The sequence below is a fragment of the Temnothorax curvispinosus genome, unplaced genomic scaffold, assembly GCF_003070985.1.
Source record: "Temnothorax curvispinosus isolate PA1 unplaced genomic scaffold, ASM307098v1 QBEX01005552.1, whole genome shotgun sequence".
In the NCBI taxonomy this organism is placed as follows: Eukaryota; Metazoa; Arthropoda; class Insecta; order Hymenoptera; family Formicidae; genus Temnothorax; species Temnothorax curvispinosus.
Genome location: NW_020215332.1, coordinates 18,985 through 36,587, shown reverse-complemented (window position 1 = coordinate 36,587; position 17,603 = coordinate 18,985). Strand labels below are relative to the sequence as shown.

Genomic DNA, 17,603 nt, shown 5'->3' with positions numbered 1-17,603 from the left:
CATCGGACTTGAAACAAAAGCTTCATTTAGATTATAATTTTCTAACCAGGGAAAGCTCCTTTATTAGGGATCCTTTAATGATCATTAAAGGATCCCTACTCCTTTATTGATTAATAGCGACATCTTCCAAGTACGTTTACTATAATCGTCCTGAATGATCGAGCGCGATCCTTAAATTGTCATTTATGAGAAGCGTCGAGTGATACGATAATGTTTCCATTTGCGCAACCGTTCGCCGAAAGCGCGCAAATGCTACGCGGTACATTAAGCGCGCGGAAAAATAACGAGAACGCTTGTGCAACGTATAGTTGAACACGCAGAGTGTATGTGTCGGGGGACATTGCATCCTCAGACATTTCGAGGCGCGGGAAGACTGCGCTTCGGCATTAAGTCCAACGTCATCTATTCACACACGCGATGCGCTCTCCCGCGATCAATCGCGATGCCACGAGAGATTAGGATATATATGATTAGAAGAATGATGAATCGCGAGTCGCTCCTGCGCGGCCAAAGAAATATTCTTCGTTTCTTCATACGAATAGTATTACGTAAGACGTATAAAGAGTGCTTGAGCCACTTAAAAATAGACTTCTCGGCAGCTTTTCCGATACGATGATTGTTGCAAACGTGCCTATTACGATTGTTGTTACATCGCTTAGATTTACATAATTAGCTTATCCTTATCATATCCAAGCACTATATCCGGCTTTTCTCGAATTTGAGTCTTGAATATGGACACAGCTCTTCGTTTTTTAAATTTAGATTCTATTAAATTGATTAGTAAAAATGATAAAATTTATGTCTCATTATCTGAAAAAGTACCGACACAAAAGAACTTCCAGCTATTATCCTGTGATCTTGGCAGAATCGTTCTTTTCTCACTATAATAGCGTCTAATTCGCGACACTTTTGCATGATTTATTTGCTGACGCATGTTTTTATATGTTTTGCACACATTCTAGAGAACTCTTCCTGACTTTCTCCAATAGCTTCGCAATCTATTCGGCTGAAATTCTCTCTTCTTTCTCTCCAAATCAATACATCTCGCGACAGATCGAAGGATCCAAGTGCACCAGGACAATTCATCACGCTCGGCGCCGCTGGTCGGCAGGCCGAGCACGTAGGCAAACCAGCGGGGCGACCAAGGGGGATCCTGGTGGGGTTCGGCGAAGCCGGCGGTGAAGGGAGTGAAGGGAGACGGGATCTCTCGTCCGGAGGTGCACCGAGGCCGACACCTAAAGTGCGCGCCAATCGCCAACTTCGCCGTCAGAGACAGTAGTCAAGCCGACAAGAGTGCCGGAAAGATGAGCTATTCGCGGAGCGTGACCCTGCTGCTGCTCCTGGCGGTCCTGGCACGTGGTAAGTCCACCACCACCGTCCACCGCCAACCACCGTAACCCGCGAGGTGGTTACCTTCACCTCGCCTACGCGCTCGAACCCTATACCTCTCGCATCTCCGTGCGTGTGCATCTCCGCCTCGGAATGCGCTTCTCGTCTTCTTCCGTGCACCGAGGACTGCCTCTTCGCAGGCGTGAACGCTTTCTTCCTCGCCGTGGACTCCCGACAGGTTGCAACATCATGCTCGAGCCCACGGGGCTTTCACCGACGAGACACCATATGTTAAGATCCGCGTGTGTGACATAACGGCGAACATTCCGAGGTGATCGATGATAAACGTAACGGAGCGATCTGCGACGTAGTTGAATTGTGTAGCGGAATAATTTTTCAAACGCTATTTTTAATCAATTTTATTTTTTTACGAGAAGTTGCGCTAAATCTTAAAAAATTATTGGATATTTCAATTTTATGTTTTGAAACGTTCTATTTTATACATTCTTTTTATGCCTGCAAGAATTTCTTCAAAAATGATTTTGATTTATCGACCATCGCTATTTTTTTCGGTCTTGAATCTCCGGTTCTTGATATAAATCGTTTATGTTTCCGTATCTTTTTTGCATTTCTGTATAGGAAGATAAATATGGTGCCCACGTTATATTTCGCCACGCTGTTGTAAGTTTCACTTTCGCGTGTTCGCGAAAAAAATTTAAGAAAACCGACATTCGCGAGGCTGTCATGCAAAACAAATTTTTTTAAATCTATACGTAATCAAACTTGACCGACAAAATCCTGTTTTTCGGTATTTTCGTTTGTTTATTCTTTATTCGAATAAGACAAATGCGTCACAAAATGCGTCATTTAAAAAAAAACGAGCTACATATAGCTATATTATAAGCTACATATAATTTACGCTTTGTCAACGTATGTGTTTCTTTTCATAATTATGATAAAACACATTTTACTTTCATTAATTCTCCAGTAAAATATATTTGCATAAGTTTGCACAAATACGCGCGGAATAACGATTAATATAGAGTAATTATATGTATACATATTTTTATATATTTATATACGATATAATATACAATAATAAAACGCAATAATTTATTATATATAATAAATAATTTATTATATATAATAAATTATAATTTATAATATGTATGTCGTATTAAAAGTAAATTATATTCCGTTTTATTATGTTTTAATTAATATTATATATACAATATTTTTTTGCATAACAATTATTACAACGTTATCTCACTCAAGTTTCATATTAAAAGAATAAAGATTCATTATTAATGGAGAATTGTAATTTTTTTCGTCATGCAAATTTTCATTTTACAGCCCAAGGTGCCGCCCTACTCGATGCTCCGCCATGCCCCGATCCTTACGGGATCCACGCTTACGCTCACCCCGAGGACTGCGGGGCCTTCTTCTTGTGCACGAATGGCACGCTGACCTTCGAATACTGTGAGAACGGACTTTTATTTGACGGACACGGTGCCGTCCATAATCATTGCAATTATAATTGGGCCGTTGATTGCGGCCATCGCAAGGCCGACTGTAAGTACCACGCTACATTCACGATATTCAAATCACTCGTTTATACTTATTGAAAGTTTCTTCGATCTTTATCTGTCTCTTTTTAAGAGAAGTACCTACTGAACATTTGACAAAGATGTCATTTGAAAAAGTGCTATTGCATAGAAACGACATAAAATAAAAAATAAGATATATATATACAATTAAATAAATTAACATTAAAGTTGGTGTGTCTTTTCGTTATTATTTAAATATATATTTATTATTTATATTACTGTTTTTTCGTAAAACCATGTAACTTATATAAATGTAAAAATCAGTCATGCGAAAGAAATATTGTTGGGAAAGTAAAAGTTGTACGAGCAGTACAACACAAGTAATTTTTTTTGGCGGCTTTAGTAGGTCACGTTAACGTCAATCATTATAATTTCGTTCTCAAGCGAATCTCTTTAGATCGCTTATCTCTCAACCGGCTTAACGTTTAAACGCAGTCGCATGACTTTCCAGTTTTCAGTCTTGTTTTTTATACTTATTGCGCCAAATAAAGTTGACGCTAATAAAAACCAGTAACAACGTATCGATGCATTTTATTCTAAATAGATATTCTTTTGGCCAGGAGGATTTGGAATTGTCTACTTTTACAATATTTATGAAAAAAATATGAAGTAAGAAATCTCTTTCTTGTCAAATGGCGCGTTTAGTCTATCTTCAAATTCACTCCAGAACTCTCGATCCTCCTTCTTTGCAGACACGCCGATCAGCAGCCCGGGTTGCGAGTACCAATTCGGTATGTACCCAGAGAGCGACAGTTGCAGCACCAGTTACATCAAGTGCGTCCACGGTGACCCGCTTCAGGCTCACTGCGACCCTGGCCTGGTCTACAACGCCAAGACCCACACGTGCGTCTGGCCGGACGAGCTCATCCCCTTCTGCAACCCCGAGACTATAGTGGGATTCAAGTGCCCCCACAAGCTGCCCCCCCACAGCCCCGCCGCCAAGTTCTGGCCTTACCCGAGGTAATGTACGTGCCACGGCGAATTATATGCGGGACGCACTTCCAAGAAATCACTCTTTAATGAGAGTTTACGCGGAAATAAAACCTGGGGTCGACGCACTCGAGACATTTTTAAGTATTCGCTTTCTTTTCTTCCTCGCTTCTTGAAAGACTAAAAGAATTTAGCTTCTCAAGTTTTTGTGAGCAAACTTGTTATCAATGCCATTCTCTTTTCTAATAATATTGATTGATAAGTGGCTTATCAATTACATTAAGCTTGCAGTAATTTCTGCAACACAATCTATGCAATATATTCTCTTTTTTCTGTTTATCAAAATCAATTTATCTTATATATATATATATATATATATATATATATATATATATATATATTTGCATCTCATATCTAATTTAAATATTTCTCTTAAGATTATATTCTGGTGACTGATTATATTCGAGATTCTCGACAGCTCAACACATCTCCTATATTCTCTTTCCAGCAATTGTATAATCAAAATTTAGAGATATTTGATCGTATCATCAGATTTCTGCGCACGACCCATGCACTCGTATAAGTTCTCGATTGCGTATTATTTATTGAAATGTGTGTGTGATTATTTTACCACACGCAACCGCAAGGTATAATAAAATTCTTCATCCTGGTCTTTCTTTTTTTTTTCCTATTTCTCTCTTTTATTACGAGAAAGATCCACTGGGAAGAAATATTGTCCGCCACTAAAGATCGTGAGAGTAAAAGGAGTCAACGTCGTTAAATGCCACATCGTTTATGCGTGGCGCTTTGATTTAAGAACCGGTCGTTCTTCTGAGAAAAATCGAAAGAAAGAGTAAAAGACAGAGAAAAAGAGACGGTGAAATAAATGCGCATGTTTTGTTTAAATATTCAATTTTTTGCCACGTTAACAAACACGTTATTCTTTCCCCTCGAATTATGCCAAATTATGCTGTTCTGAACGCCGAGAAACGATCTTCCAAGATAAAAATGAGAAAGTTTTTATTTAATATTGCAATAACTTGGAACTGCACAATTTTTTCTCGGTCACGAAATCGTAAATATCTTGCTGTAAATTTAAAAAAAGAGCAATTCTTATTAAACATTAAAATTAAATTGTAAATTGAGATTTTTCTATTTATCCACGCGAACCAAAAATTTACAAATGGCACGATTTTTAGATTCCCCGTGCCGAGTGATTGCGGTAGGTTGATCACCTGTGTGGACGGACATCCGCGACTTCTTACCTGCGGAGAAGGAAAACTATTCGATTCGGTGAGCCTGACTTGCCTGGATCCGGAAGAAGTTCCTCACTGGTTTGTATAATTTGTTTTAAAAGCTACAAATCTAGATCTTAATTTCTGCTTGACTTGAAACAAACTTAAACTTAAGTCTTAAAATATCGTCGAAAAAATGTACAAAACTACGTATTTATTATCTCGAAATCGAGATATATGCTAATTCAATTTAGTTTAATGCAGAATGTAAGTAAAAATATATAATTTTCTAACTGTATAGTTATATATTTTTTAGCTCAAATGGCGTTTAAACGTGGAGACGTTCCTGACAATCACCCGGTATTTTAAATCAGCAATACAAATCAACGAACATCAAACGACAAAAAATTATACGTCCGATTATGAATTAAATCTTGGTAAAGAGGTTTATAATCATAGAAAATAGTAGAAAAATGAATTATCGCAGGACAAAGATTGGTTCTAGAAATTGATTAAGAAAGCTAAGAAAGAAATCAATTATAAAAATTAAGAGAATTACGAACATAAATTACAAGATATTATTTAATATCTTTTATACACAGAGAACAATTGGAAAAAATTAATTAGTAAAATCAGAATAATAGATGTATATTCCTGTTGGATTTCGGTTCGGCGTTGCCAATAGACGAAGATGTATCAAACGTAAATTATTATTGATAACAGACGTTTAGAGAGGACCAATTGCATGTGCAGTGCGTGAAGAGCAAGTACGATATGTAGTACATATAGTGTATTTATGCAATACGGTATGTAATACATATAATGTATTTATGATAAATATATAGTAACAATGTACAGCCAGGCAACATTGAATAAAATCTGGACATGCGTATAAAAAATATACAACGTACAGTTTATTCCAATCGATCTACATATACGTGGTACGAGTCTTACGATTAAGAGAGCGCGGGGGGATGTGGGAGGAAGAGGAAAGAGTGAGAGGATGTGGGGAAAATATTTACATCTCGACTGATGCGACGGGGGCGAATAGTGAACGGTTCGGGAACCGAAAAACGAGATGTTCATTAATTAACATTGTTATCAATTAATAATACGAATCACCATTGAAGGGGGAAAAGAGCTCGATCGCTCAGACATGGACGGATCGATGAATGTCGACAAGTCTCGGTCCTCAAAAATAATTTCCTCCTTTTTTTAATTAAGTCTAATTCCGTTTTTTGAAAAACAATTCTGATAAAAAGTATTTCACTGAATTTGTCGCAATTTATTCCATATTAATTTTTATTTGCAATTTAGGTTTTATTTAATATTTTTATGAGACTTTTATTTTATATTACCTGAAACTTTTAAGAGATCGATCATGCTTGGTTGATTTTATTACAATTTTTCGAGATTTGTAAAAAAACATTCAAGTGTCTTTGAGAACTTTTATCATCTGTTTTATGTTCTGTTATTAAATAGCTAGAAAGTTTTATTCCATTTTTTATGTAAGTTGATTTATCTTAGATCTTAAATTAATTCATTGAAATAATAAGTTTCTCACGAATGCATTTTTTATTCGTGAATTAATTAAAATAATAAATTCGTTCCTCATTAATTAGGAAGAACCGAGAACTGTGTGATTAATAAGCAGTTGTTACTCTCACTTTTGCTCAACTTTGAATTTCATATTCGTATCTGAAAATTAAATCCTTATATGGCGAAGGTAAAATCAAAATTTTATCCAGGAGAAAGAACGGAACTTTTCCTTGAGGAAGTAATACGGAATCGCGCGGGACTTCAACTTGTCCGACATTCGGGGATTAATTTCGGAACGTTAAAAAATCTAAGAGTTTTAAAAATCTCGATCCTCTACAAAAATTCTATAGAATTATGAAATTACGAAACTGCAAGATCGCGCGAGAACCTGGGGGAGACTCGACGAGAGAGAACTGCTCGAGTTCTCCGCGGCGATTGACGATTTTCGGGGATCTCGCTTATTGAAAAAGGATCTCCTGGCGCTTCCTTCGCCCTTCCAAGGCCGGGACAGGACGACCTTGCTGCTGCTTTAGTTTCTGGGACGCGCCCGCAGGGGAATCGGCAGAGCGCCCGACGGCAGAGGCGGCACGCCGGGCGGCAGGTTCTCCTCTTCAGGCTCCTGCTCGTTGCGACCGTCGGACAGCTCGCCCTCGGTAGGCGGCGGTGTCGTGGGCACGTCGCAGTCCTCCGTCGGCGGCACCACGCATCTCAACGACCGCCTGTCGAACACCAGCATGGCCGGACAGCGCTGCAACCGCGGGTAACCACCCTGGCACTGCCAGTAACGGTTGCACGACTTGCCCAGCGGCACGTTACCGTTGGCGTCGTCGTTGCAGAGCGCTGCAAATATTAGGCTGCGTCTTATTTCTAGACTAACTGGGACGTGTGCCTAAGGCTCTGAACGCTTTCGAGGACGCTGGCTAGTTAATGACGACCGAGATATGCAAGACCGTATTGTTTATATACATAAAAGTATGTCAACCATGATCTATGACTCTAATAAATTTTATTTATTTTATTATTTTTTATTAATTATTAAAAGACTCAAAATATTTTAATGTAGCAAAAGAGCAAGATGCATTGGTCGGTCGTTTTTTTTTTTATGAATTTCTTATTATTGCTTCGTTGCGAACTGACGCGATATCGACTCGGTGAAAGTCGAAAACTTTCATTCGGGATCTCATTCTGATCTACGATGGTTAATTCGAAATTTAATTATGCAGTGTATATATATTCGTCTCTTTTTTTTCACTTTGCATATGTATGAAAGTTATTACCGTGATTTTCAAGACTTCTCAAAAAGTTCCAAAAATATTAAATTAACTAATCAATTATTAATTAAATATCATAAATATTTAAATAGAGCATTTTTATAAGTAAAAAAATTACTTAAAAATATATGTTTTAATTAACTTTTTGTCATCTTTTTCTTCTTAATATTCTTTTTAAAACATTGCAAAAAATATTCAATATTTATCCGAATTTTGAAATATTCTTGATTAGTTTTCAACCTTTTGAAAAAAGAGATACGAACTCGCGTATACGATTGATGCATCGGCTGGCGTTTGACATTCAGAGAGAGGCGATGCGAATTAATAAGCGCGTTTTATCGGTTCCCGAGGGCGAAGAGGGGGAGAAAGGCGCGACGAGAATTCACTTCGAATGCTAATTAAGTGCCTCGCCCATTTTTCCTTGGGGCACTGACTTCTGGAAAGAACCGAGAAGTAGATACGAGGAAACGCATCTCGTCCTGTCCGCCCACTTTCGAAAGTGAAAATGATCGTTATAGTGATTCCGCTACTCGCGAATTCAATCAGTCTAAAACCGCGCCTCCGTTTAAATTCAGCCGAATGCAATTAATTCCGGTTACGAAGATAAATAAGAAAGTGAAGAGATCCAACTTAAAGTATATTCGATGAGAGTTATTCGCGCAATATCGCGCTTCCTTATTCCTAAAAATATTCCTTAACACACTTCACGGTTTTCAAACGGCATCCGATCATCAACTACAGCATTTCTTGTGCGAGACAATAAACTCCGGTGTTTAATCTCTCTCTTCATCAAACGTCTCAGGTCTTGGTATATAAATTTCAGCAACTTTCTAATAAAATCCGCTTGCAACCTCTCGGCCTTTCGATCATAGTACTTACGATGTTTCTGACATCCCTCGACGTTTTCAGGCCAGTCGCAGGACCTGGCCCGCTCGTTGTAGAGCAGACCGCCTATGCAGAGCTGCTCGGTGGCGGTGCCGTTCCAGCAGGTCCAGTACCTGGTGCAGGACGTCTCGTGGCCGAAGATCCCGTACAGCCAGTCGCAGTGCTCGGTCGGGATCGGCGGATTCGCCTGGCGTTTGCCGTCACAGTAGTTCGCGCGCCACGGATAATCGCAGCCCTCGGTGACGCCGCGGTGCTTGCCGGCGAACACGAGGCCGTTCGGACAGTCGAACAGCTCCGGGCGACCATTCACGCACTCCCAATAGCGATCGCAGTACTCGGCGTCGCCCACCACTCGCGATTTCGTCTGGCACGGGTCCTCCTGCTGCTGCTTCTGGCCAAGCGAGCCTGTAAAGCGCGAAAGTGTAAACACACTAGTACAAGTAGCCGGGTTATCCTTCGTACTCCTTGGGATATGGGATCGTTTTGAATAATGCCTGGGATCACGGCGAGGAAGAGAAATCCTATTTTGGAAAATTAGGAGCTTGGTTTCTTTTAATGGAATTTAGGAGAATACTTATTTCCTCATTCGTGCATGATTAATTTATGATTGAAGATAATAGTCTTCGCTTCTTCCTGGTTTCCTTTTGCCTCAATTCCCTACTTTCTCAACGCTAATCGTTGCTACGTAAATTATCTAGAAGCTCATTAATGGAGCTCTCAAATTTATCCGCCAATTTATCGCGTCAGTAACCTTTTTCGATAAGTGTTAATTATCCTTTCCTTTCCCTTTCGTTCCCCGTTTATGAGCCGCGATTACGAAATATCGGAGTGCACGTATCGACGTATCAAAATCACGAATTCCACCTGCACGTGTCTTCGTCGAAGGACACCGAGCGCCTCGGTGAATATCAAGGATATGCCGTCATATAAATTTGATTCTGGCGAAGTGCAATTTCGCAGTCGTTTAGCGTCACGATAAGTCGAGTCAATTCGAAAGTTACATGTGCGGAATTAATTCGTCGCTCAAGGATATCACTTGGTCGAATAATATGAAATGGAGTGTATATCCTTTTTCCGCGTTACGTAGAAAATGTTTGATATTCCGCAGCAGGATGACATCACGAATCTCTTTCGCCGATCCGCGAAAGATTACGCGCAATTCTTCGCACAAGGACATCCACGTCGAATAAAAAATTGAGAATAGATGCCGATGATATTGTCCTTTCAGGATATATGTATTTTTATTCAGGACATTCCTCTCATCAAAAATATAAATATGTTGTTTTTCTCACGGGGTTTATACGGAACTATTTTATAACTTTTCCTAGACGCTTTTCTAGAAGATTTGAACAAGTCGCTCAACGTTACTTTGTAATGCCTGTATTTCTATGTTTATTCCTTTTATCTTTAATTCTAAATTAAATTAAGAAATTAAAGAGACTATTGTATTTTCATTCGGGATCTGCGTCGGAGTAGCATGTGCAAATCGAAAGTACGCAACATAAACTGCTGGCGCCGTTTTACCATGATGTCCGATCATTTCGCTAATGATTCGACGGAAAAGCAAATAGTAAAATAAGGTGGGAAGCCGGCACGAGGCGCGCTCCCAAGACTGCTCTCGAGTGAAAGTGCCTATAGCCTTGACTTGCAACCTTCGGGGGCAGTTCTGCTCCACACCCCTGCTCCACCTCTATGGACCTCATCGGTCCCCCTTTAGCGCACGAAAGATTCGATCAACCGGTCGATTAGCCTAATGTCATTCTCATCCTCGTTTCCAGTTGGAAGAATGTTTCATCGTAGAGCGATAAAGTTATATTTATTTCTCAGTTTTATCTTTTACTTTCTTTTTAATTTTCACTCTGATCTTGTTTCTTCATGTGTACTTTAATCCTGACTTAATGTGAATTTTTAATTTTGTTTTAATTTTAAATTTCAATTTTATTTTTAGTTAACTTTCTAAGAAGTTAATGTTGCATTATAGGAAACTCTCTCTCTCTCTCTCTCTTTCTCTCTCTCTCTCTCCACAATAATATTAATTTATTTTAGTTTGCAAAGGAAGAAGTTTCTTGATTACATTCATTTTATTTTATGAAACAAAAAGTATAAATTGGCATATTATTCGTCAACAATTTCAATTTTACTTCTCATCTTTTCTTATTTTTTTCTCCTGTTTTCTTATAACTTGTAAGCTACATGCATTGTTCCGCCTACTCGAGATACAATCTGAGAATGGAATGGAGCCCTCACTCTTGCTCAATCTCTTTCTCTCTCAGGATCTGCAAATCGAGATTGAGATGAAAATAAAAGATCTTCAAAAAGAAACCGACCGGAATCTTCGACAGGTTCTGTCTCTCGGTGCTCGGAGCAAAACGAGGGATCATGACCCTATCTCTAAAACCATTTCGCAAAGGATTTCTAATGTGTGGTACCACGCCTCAAAACTTTTATTTTCATCTCAATCTTGATTACGTTATTAAAGTGAGACTTTAATAGTGAGACTCATTATACTATTTTATGTCAAATTATCTTTGATTACTTATAAAATCCATAGTATCATTACAAGGTACGCTAAGAATGCATAAGTACCGAAATAACGAAATTTCACATCTTTCAGGACGTTGTAGAGGAAAATCAGAATCTTGAAAAGGGTTTTCCGAATTTTCCACATCTACATAAGCGTCAAAACAAAACAGAACAGATTCTATCAAACTATAGTGATAGTGCAATCTCGAGTATAATCGTCTCGTTGATTATCACGTTTATATGCTATAAATATACTTTTATGTCATAGCCTTTAGCCATAGAAAAGTTGCACGTTGTTGGCCAACTAGTCTGAACGGATAAGGGAAGGAAAGCGAAGCACGATCGATCTCACGATACGAATAATCTCGTGGGGAAGCAAGCTTTGCCCGTCTGAGAAAGGACGTCTAGAGATTGTGAGTTTCCACCGACATGGATTGCGTAAACTGTGGCCTTAATTATCGCTAAAAATATCTTTATAATATCTAAATCGTTAAATATATATCTATACATTTCTCCAATTATGTTTTTTTTTAACTCTAAAATCTTAAAAGTATTAAATCTAAAAAGCTCATAAATGTAACTTAAAAATGTATTTCTGAAACGTATTTCTAACGTTCTTTCACTTCGCGCGTAAAATAATAAACTGTAATAGAATTTTAAATTTTAAGAATATTAAATATTGGAAATTTTGATTCCTGAGATAAATTCGTTTTTGCTGCAAAATTAAAGTATATAGCATTTTTTTTCTCTGTTTCTACAATTATGTGATGTAAACTTTTTTAAAAAATATATTTGTTATATATAACACAAATTATCGATTTCAGATATTATTTTTACTTATTTTTTGTTAATCAAACAATAAAGAATGTAAAAAAAGATTCTTATCTCTTCCTCGAAGGGGTATAAGAAGAAATTCTCGCTGCGATCGTCGATGACTGCAACACGTATTCAGACAGTAATGCGATTATCAGGCATTATCCTGCTTCAAGAATCACCGTCAAGGGTCCGCAATAAGAGCCGTGGCCCACCCATGAGGGCGATCCCGCGCTCGAAAAATGACGAAGATAAATCCAGTTGCATGGATGTAAGACCGGCGCGATTAATCGATTTGCGCGCGCGGTCGTCACGGTGCCGCGAATAGGTGGAGACATCCACGGAGACGTCGTGGCGAATTACGCAAACGAGACGCTTAGTTAACATGGCACCGGGTTACTTTCCCTTCCTTTACGACTCCTCGTAGGCAAGTAGCCTCGAAGCCGCAATGGCTCTCGGCGGTTGCAACTGGCTCGCCGCAGAAAGCAGGATCGGCCGGCGCGGCGCGGTGGCTTTGCTCCTCGCGAGGGGCATTTCACGCTCCGCGCAAAACACGAAGCCCCGGATGAGTGACGGTTTAAGGAAGTCTCTCGCCTTGGATTTACGAGGAATCGACTTTGCGCCGCGCGGGAAGAATTCTCGCGCGGCATGGTATAGATTTATTGGCGGTGATGGACGATCAGCGCGTGAAGCATCATCGTTAATTTTTAGAAAGTACACTTGAGAAATAACGCGCAATAAAAATATAAATAGCTTGAAAAAGTATCTCACATAATTTCGACGTTTGATTATTCGGGGGAAACTATTTTCTTGTACAAGACTGAATTTTCGCTGCAAGAAATAAATTTTGCTTAGAAGATATTAATATATATGTCTAAATTTCACTGATTTTTCCCTTTCTCAGGTAGATTTTATCTTTATTAACATTTCTCATTTTTTCAATATCAGTGGCCACTTGTCAAAATTTTCAGTTAAATGTCACGCCAACAGTTGAAATAAAAACGTTTCTTGTTAAATTTCCTGCTATTGGATTAAATGTCACCTAAATTCCTCTTACCGGATTTGACGAAAAAATGTTTCTGGATTATTTTCAAAGAGCAAACCAAATCATAAATCTCTTTCTCTCTCTCTCTCTCTCTCTCTTTTTCATTGCTGACTTTCTCACGTTTCCTTCCATGATAAATAAGCAAACTCGAGACCGGTAGAACGTAGAACCTTCTTGAGACCGGTAGAACGTAGAACACCCGAGAAACGTGAAGCTAGTGCCCCCGCCTTAGCTTGGACTCGATAAAGCGCAACGTGTTCCTCGACAAAAGCGCGTTCCGCGTCGGAACAACAACGGCGTTTACGAAATCCGTTTCTCCTTTCCTTCCTATCTGCACCCTTTTTATCGTCCAATCGATAATTTAAGTCGAGCGAAACGTTTTACTCGACGCTATTACATCGCCACTTCCGGAATCGGCCAACACGTTAACGTTGCAACTTTGCGCTGTAAGTGCAGGCGTCGGGAAAGCAGGCGTGGGAAGCAGATAGATAAATAAATGGATGAATGAATGGAACTCTTTTCTCCGCGAAGATTACGCACGGTGGCTGCCGGTCAGTCCCGAAGTAATATTTCCAAATGTCGTCGTAGAAAGTAAGACCTCTTGCGTAAGCGTTATAAAGATGTGAGTTATCGACAATCATATATATTTTTCGAGGAAGATCAGATAGATTCCTTCGCCACTATCATCGATGTCTACGAATCCCGAAAAAATATGATAAAAAGGCATTTATGAGATAAACATTGTGATCTACAGAGAGAGAAAGATTGAAAAGAAAGATTAAAAATAAAATTGAATAATAAGATATACATATATAAATTAAAATTTTGTAAAATAAAAAAAATTGTCTTACTATAGCAAAAACAATACTGAAAAGAAACAATACAATATTGAAAAAAAATTGAAAATAAAATTATAACGAAGATAAAAACTGCAGAGAAAAATAAAAAAGAAAAAGGTGATATGAACGTCAAGTTCAAGAATCCGTGAATAAAATATATCTATCAAGTTTGAAATGATTTATATATGATTATAAAAAAATTTAGATAATTAGAAATCAAGAATAAGATTACTTGGTTCATACATTAATCGAAGTAACTCTGCTTCTCATGTTTTAGAGCAAAAGAAGATTTTATAGAGAAATATTTAAAGATTTAAACTAAAAAATTTTAGTAGATAATAAGCATATTTCCATCCCAAAGGGTGTTCGCTAAATAATTATAAATAATCGAAAGAAGAACGGAAAGAAGCAGAGAGATAGATAGAGAAAGAGAGAGAGAACTGCAGAGTGAGCTACTTTCATATTTTCACTCCCGGCACACGGGAGAAAGTTCTCGAGATGTGTGAAACCTGGTGAATGGCCACCATTGTTCTTACGGAGATGCGTGTAATAATTGCGGAGCGGTGGACTCGATGTTTACTACAGATTCTGCAGTGTCGCGAGGATTGTGCAATGAAAATTGTACCCGAGCTCATTATCTAACTCCACGACATTGTTCTCCTTTATCAGATTGGTATTTATGTAATTTGGCATGCGAAAATACTTGACGCCCACTAGTTTTTTTCTATTTTGGCGAACATGAGATTAATTTAATGAAATATAGTTGTCGTATTATTATAATTTTTTACAATAATTATATAATATTTTTGTTATGTAAAATTAGTTAGAACCCGCTTAAGAACGGGGAGAGTTAAAGAAACCTTCCGGTTTCCTTCGCTACCACTAAAAAATTGTTAAATAAATATGGAATTATTAATTTAATATATTACAAATTATTCAGTATTAATTCAGTTATTAATTAAATTTGTATATGTTATTAATAAAAGAACGAAATAAGATTTTAATTACTAACTCATGGGTAAATTACAATTTATATTTATTTATAGAAAATTAATATTTCTTATCTAATGCAAAAGTGACAATAAATACTAGTGACTGATAATAAATAATAAGTATCGATAAAATGATACGAAAACGTCGCTCATGAAAAAATGAAAAAAATGAAGTAGGTCGCTCTCATGAATCATCATCGATCTCGCGAAGGACACGAGAACGATCGCTTTAATCGATATAACGTTCAATGTTCATCGCTTTATAAAAGAAAGTAGAACGATGTGCGGTTTTTCAGTTTCACTGCGAAACGACAACAACTGCGTGGAAATTTCACCGTTTTCATTCTCGCATCTCGCTCAGTACGTCTCGGTTTTATTGATCGACTGTTATTATTTATAAAGATAGCCAGGCGGACGTACCTATCTCGAGAGTGAAAGCCGAACGGTCGATAGATCAAGTCAAGATCAAAGGCGGTTTACTTCTAGAGTGTCGTTTCCGTGATTTCATTTAAACAAATATTGGTAAACATTTAATTTTGATGTTATCGTAACGAAAGAAATATGTATAATTATTGTTTATAATTTATAAATATAGATAAGAATTGTTAAGATTTTTCAAAACATTTTTATTATCAAAATACATTATTATTATAATTATAATTCTTTGCTTTATAATTAATTTCTCGTTGATAATTACCGAAGACAAAATGTAATTATTAAATTAAAAAATAAAATTAAAATAATTAATTTATATAATAATCATAAAAAATATTCTGTACTAATGTGAAATGTGAAAAATATTCTGTACTAATAATTAATAAAATTTTCAAAATGGTAAGAACATGAAAATTATTACAAGACATTTACAAAAAATGAGAGAAAAATAAAAAACATTTAATGAAATATCTAGATATAATTAAATTTATTAAGACGTGACGTAAAAAAGATCTTCTTTTATTAAAAAAAAGAAAAACAAAATTTAATTAAATGCCAATGTATTCTTTTTAATAACTTTATATTGAGTTATTATCATTAAAATTAACATTATTATTATTATAAAATTTTAAAAACTATGGTAATTTGCTTTTACTAAAAAAAATCTAATTACACATCCATAAACTTCACATAAAGTTTAAATTAATAAAATGATAACACTAAGAGATGAGATTACTTATTGAGAACATTAGTAATGGATAACAGACATTAAGAATATTAAAAATTCTCAAATGTTTTTTAATGATAAATGTAAAGCAATATTTAATATATATCTAGGCACGTAGATAGATAAATTAATAATATTAATCTGCGCGGTTGCTTCAATCAATCAATCCTAAGAACCTCAAGGCGAAGCAAGGAGTAACAAAGGAGAAGCCGAAGAAAACGGAGGAGAAAAAGAAGAAGAAGAAGCGGAAGAGGACTCACCCTGCGCGGCCAGGAGCACCAGGACGAGCGGAAGGATCTGCTGCGACATCCTGCGAAAACGGCGATAGATCTAACGCGAAATGTCAATCCCTAGTCGGCAAAATATTCCTGGTTTACGCCTGGGGAATATATTCTCTCTTTCTCTGCGTCGTCGTGTGGGAGCCGAGGAAGCTCGGCTGATGAGTTTTCGTGTCGAGACTGGTCACTGGGAGAGGCGTTTGCTTGGTGTCTTATATGAGCGCCCCACTCTCCATCCCCGGCCGATCTCTTGGGCCGCATAGGAAGGCTCTACCTGGAGAACACACCTGATTTCATCTATCGTTCTAAAGCTGATAGTTGCCCGATGACACCGTCGTTAAACGCATCCGACATCATGGAATCCCTTCGCGTGACTCATTAAAAGAGAGACAGTCCTTACATACATCCTTAATAATAATAATTGTTATACCTGCGGTGATTTATTATATATTGAGGAAGGCCATTAGCTCGTGCTTAACGCTTCGACTGCTTTGGATGACTGTTTATGTTTCCTTGGACGTAATGATACTTGTATAGTAGCTGACGACCTCATTTTCTATTTAGTTCTCATTAAGATCTATCGTCTGTGGATAACAAATTAAAAAAGGAAAAAATAAGATCTTTGATTTAAATACTATGGCTTCTAAGTAAATACAAGTGTAATTTTTATATCATTGCCCCGGTAATTAAATTAATAAATATCTTATCTTGACAATACCGAAACTTTTATTAAAATATTTTTCTCGTCAATCCATTTTTCTATGTTGATCAATAATACGCAGTATAAAAAGGTAATCGTTAAAGATAATAATAATAATAATAATTGTGTTTATGTGAAACAACAAAATAGATGGAAAGAAAGATAAATGAATAGAAAGTCGCATTTCCAGTAATTTACTACTGACATTATAATTGAGAAATGGCACAAAATTGACTTGTGATAAAAAGGAGATATATCATAAATCATCCAAAAATCTTCAATCTCATATTCTGTCAAATTCTCCAAATGTATTCAATAGTATTCAATAATGTAGGACAAATTGATTCTAATAGCATGCGTGTTTGAAAAACTCGCCTATTCCGTCAGGTACAAATTTTCCGTAGATAAAACAACATTGCCAGGCTTGACCGAGTAAGACTAATTAATAGTTGATA

General features: G+C 37.1%; 2 protein-coding genes across 2 annotated transcripts; one reads left to right on the top strand and one right to left on the bottom strand.

Moving 5' to 3' along the window:
• The first annotated feature begins 1,235 nt into the window (after positions 1–1,235).
• On the top strand, positions 1,236–6,001 carry LOC112454940 (protein obstructor-E). Its single transcript, XM_025016591.1, has 5 exons — positions 1,236–1,359; positions 2,683–2,901; positions 3,629–3,896; positions 5,066–5,200; positions 5,418–6,001. Exons 1-5 carry the CDS (start codon positions 1,305–1,307, stop codon positions 5,431–5,433), a joined length of 693 nt encoding a protein of 230 aa, XP_024872359.1. The 5' UTR covers positions 1,236–1,304; the 3' UTR covers positions 5,434–6,001.
• Positions 6,002–6,155: 154 nt separating this feature from the next.
• Positions 6,156–17,026, bottom strand: LOC112454937 (protein obstructor-E-like). The gene is made up of 4 exons (XM_025016588.1): positions 16,879–17,026; positions 16,431–16,722; positions 8,791–9,201; positions 6,156–7,480 (listed from the first exon to the last, which is right to left on the bottom strand). The coding sequence occupies exons 2-4, from the start codon at positions 16,477–16,479 to the stop codon at positions 7,170–7,172; spliced, it is 771 nt and encodes a 256-aa protein (XP_024872356.1). The 5' UTR covers positions 16,480–16,722; positions 16,879–17,026; the 3' UTR covers positions 6,156–7,169.
• Between the last annotated feature and the right edge of the window lie 577 nt (positions 17,027–17,603).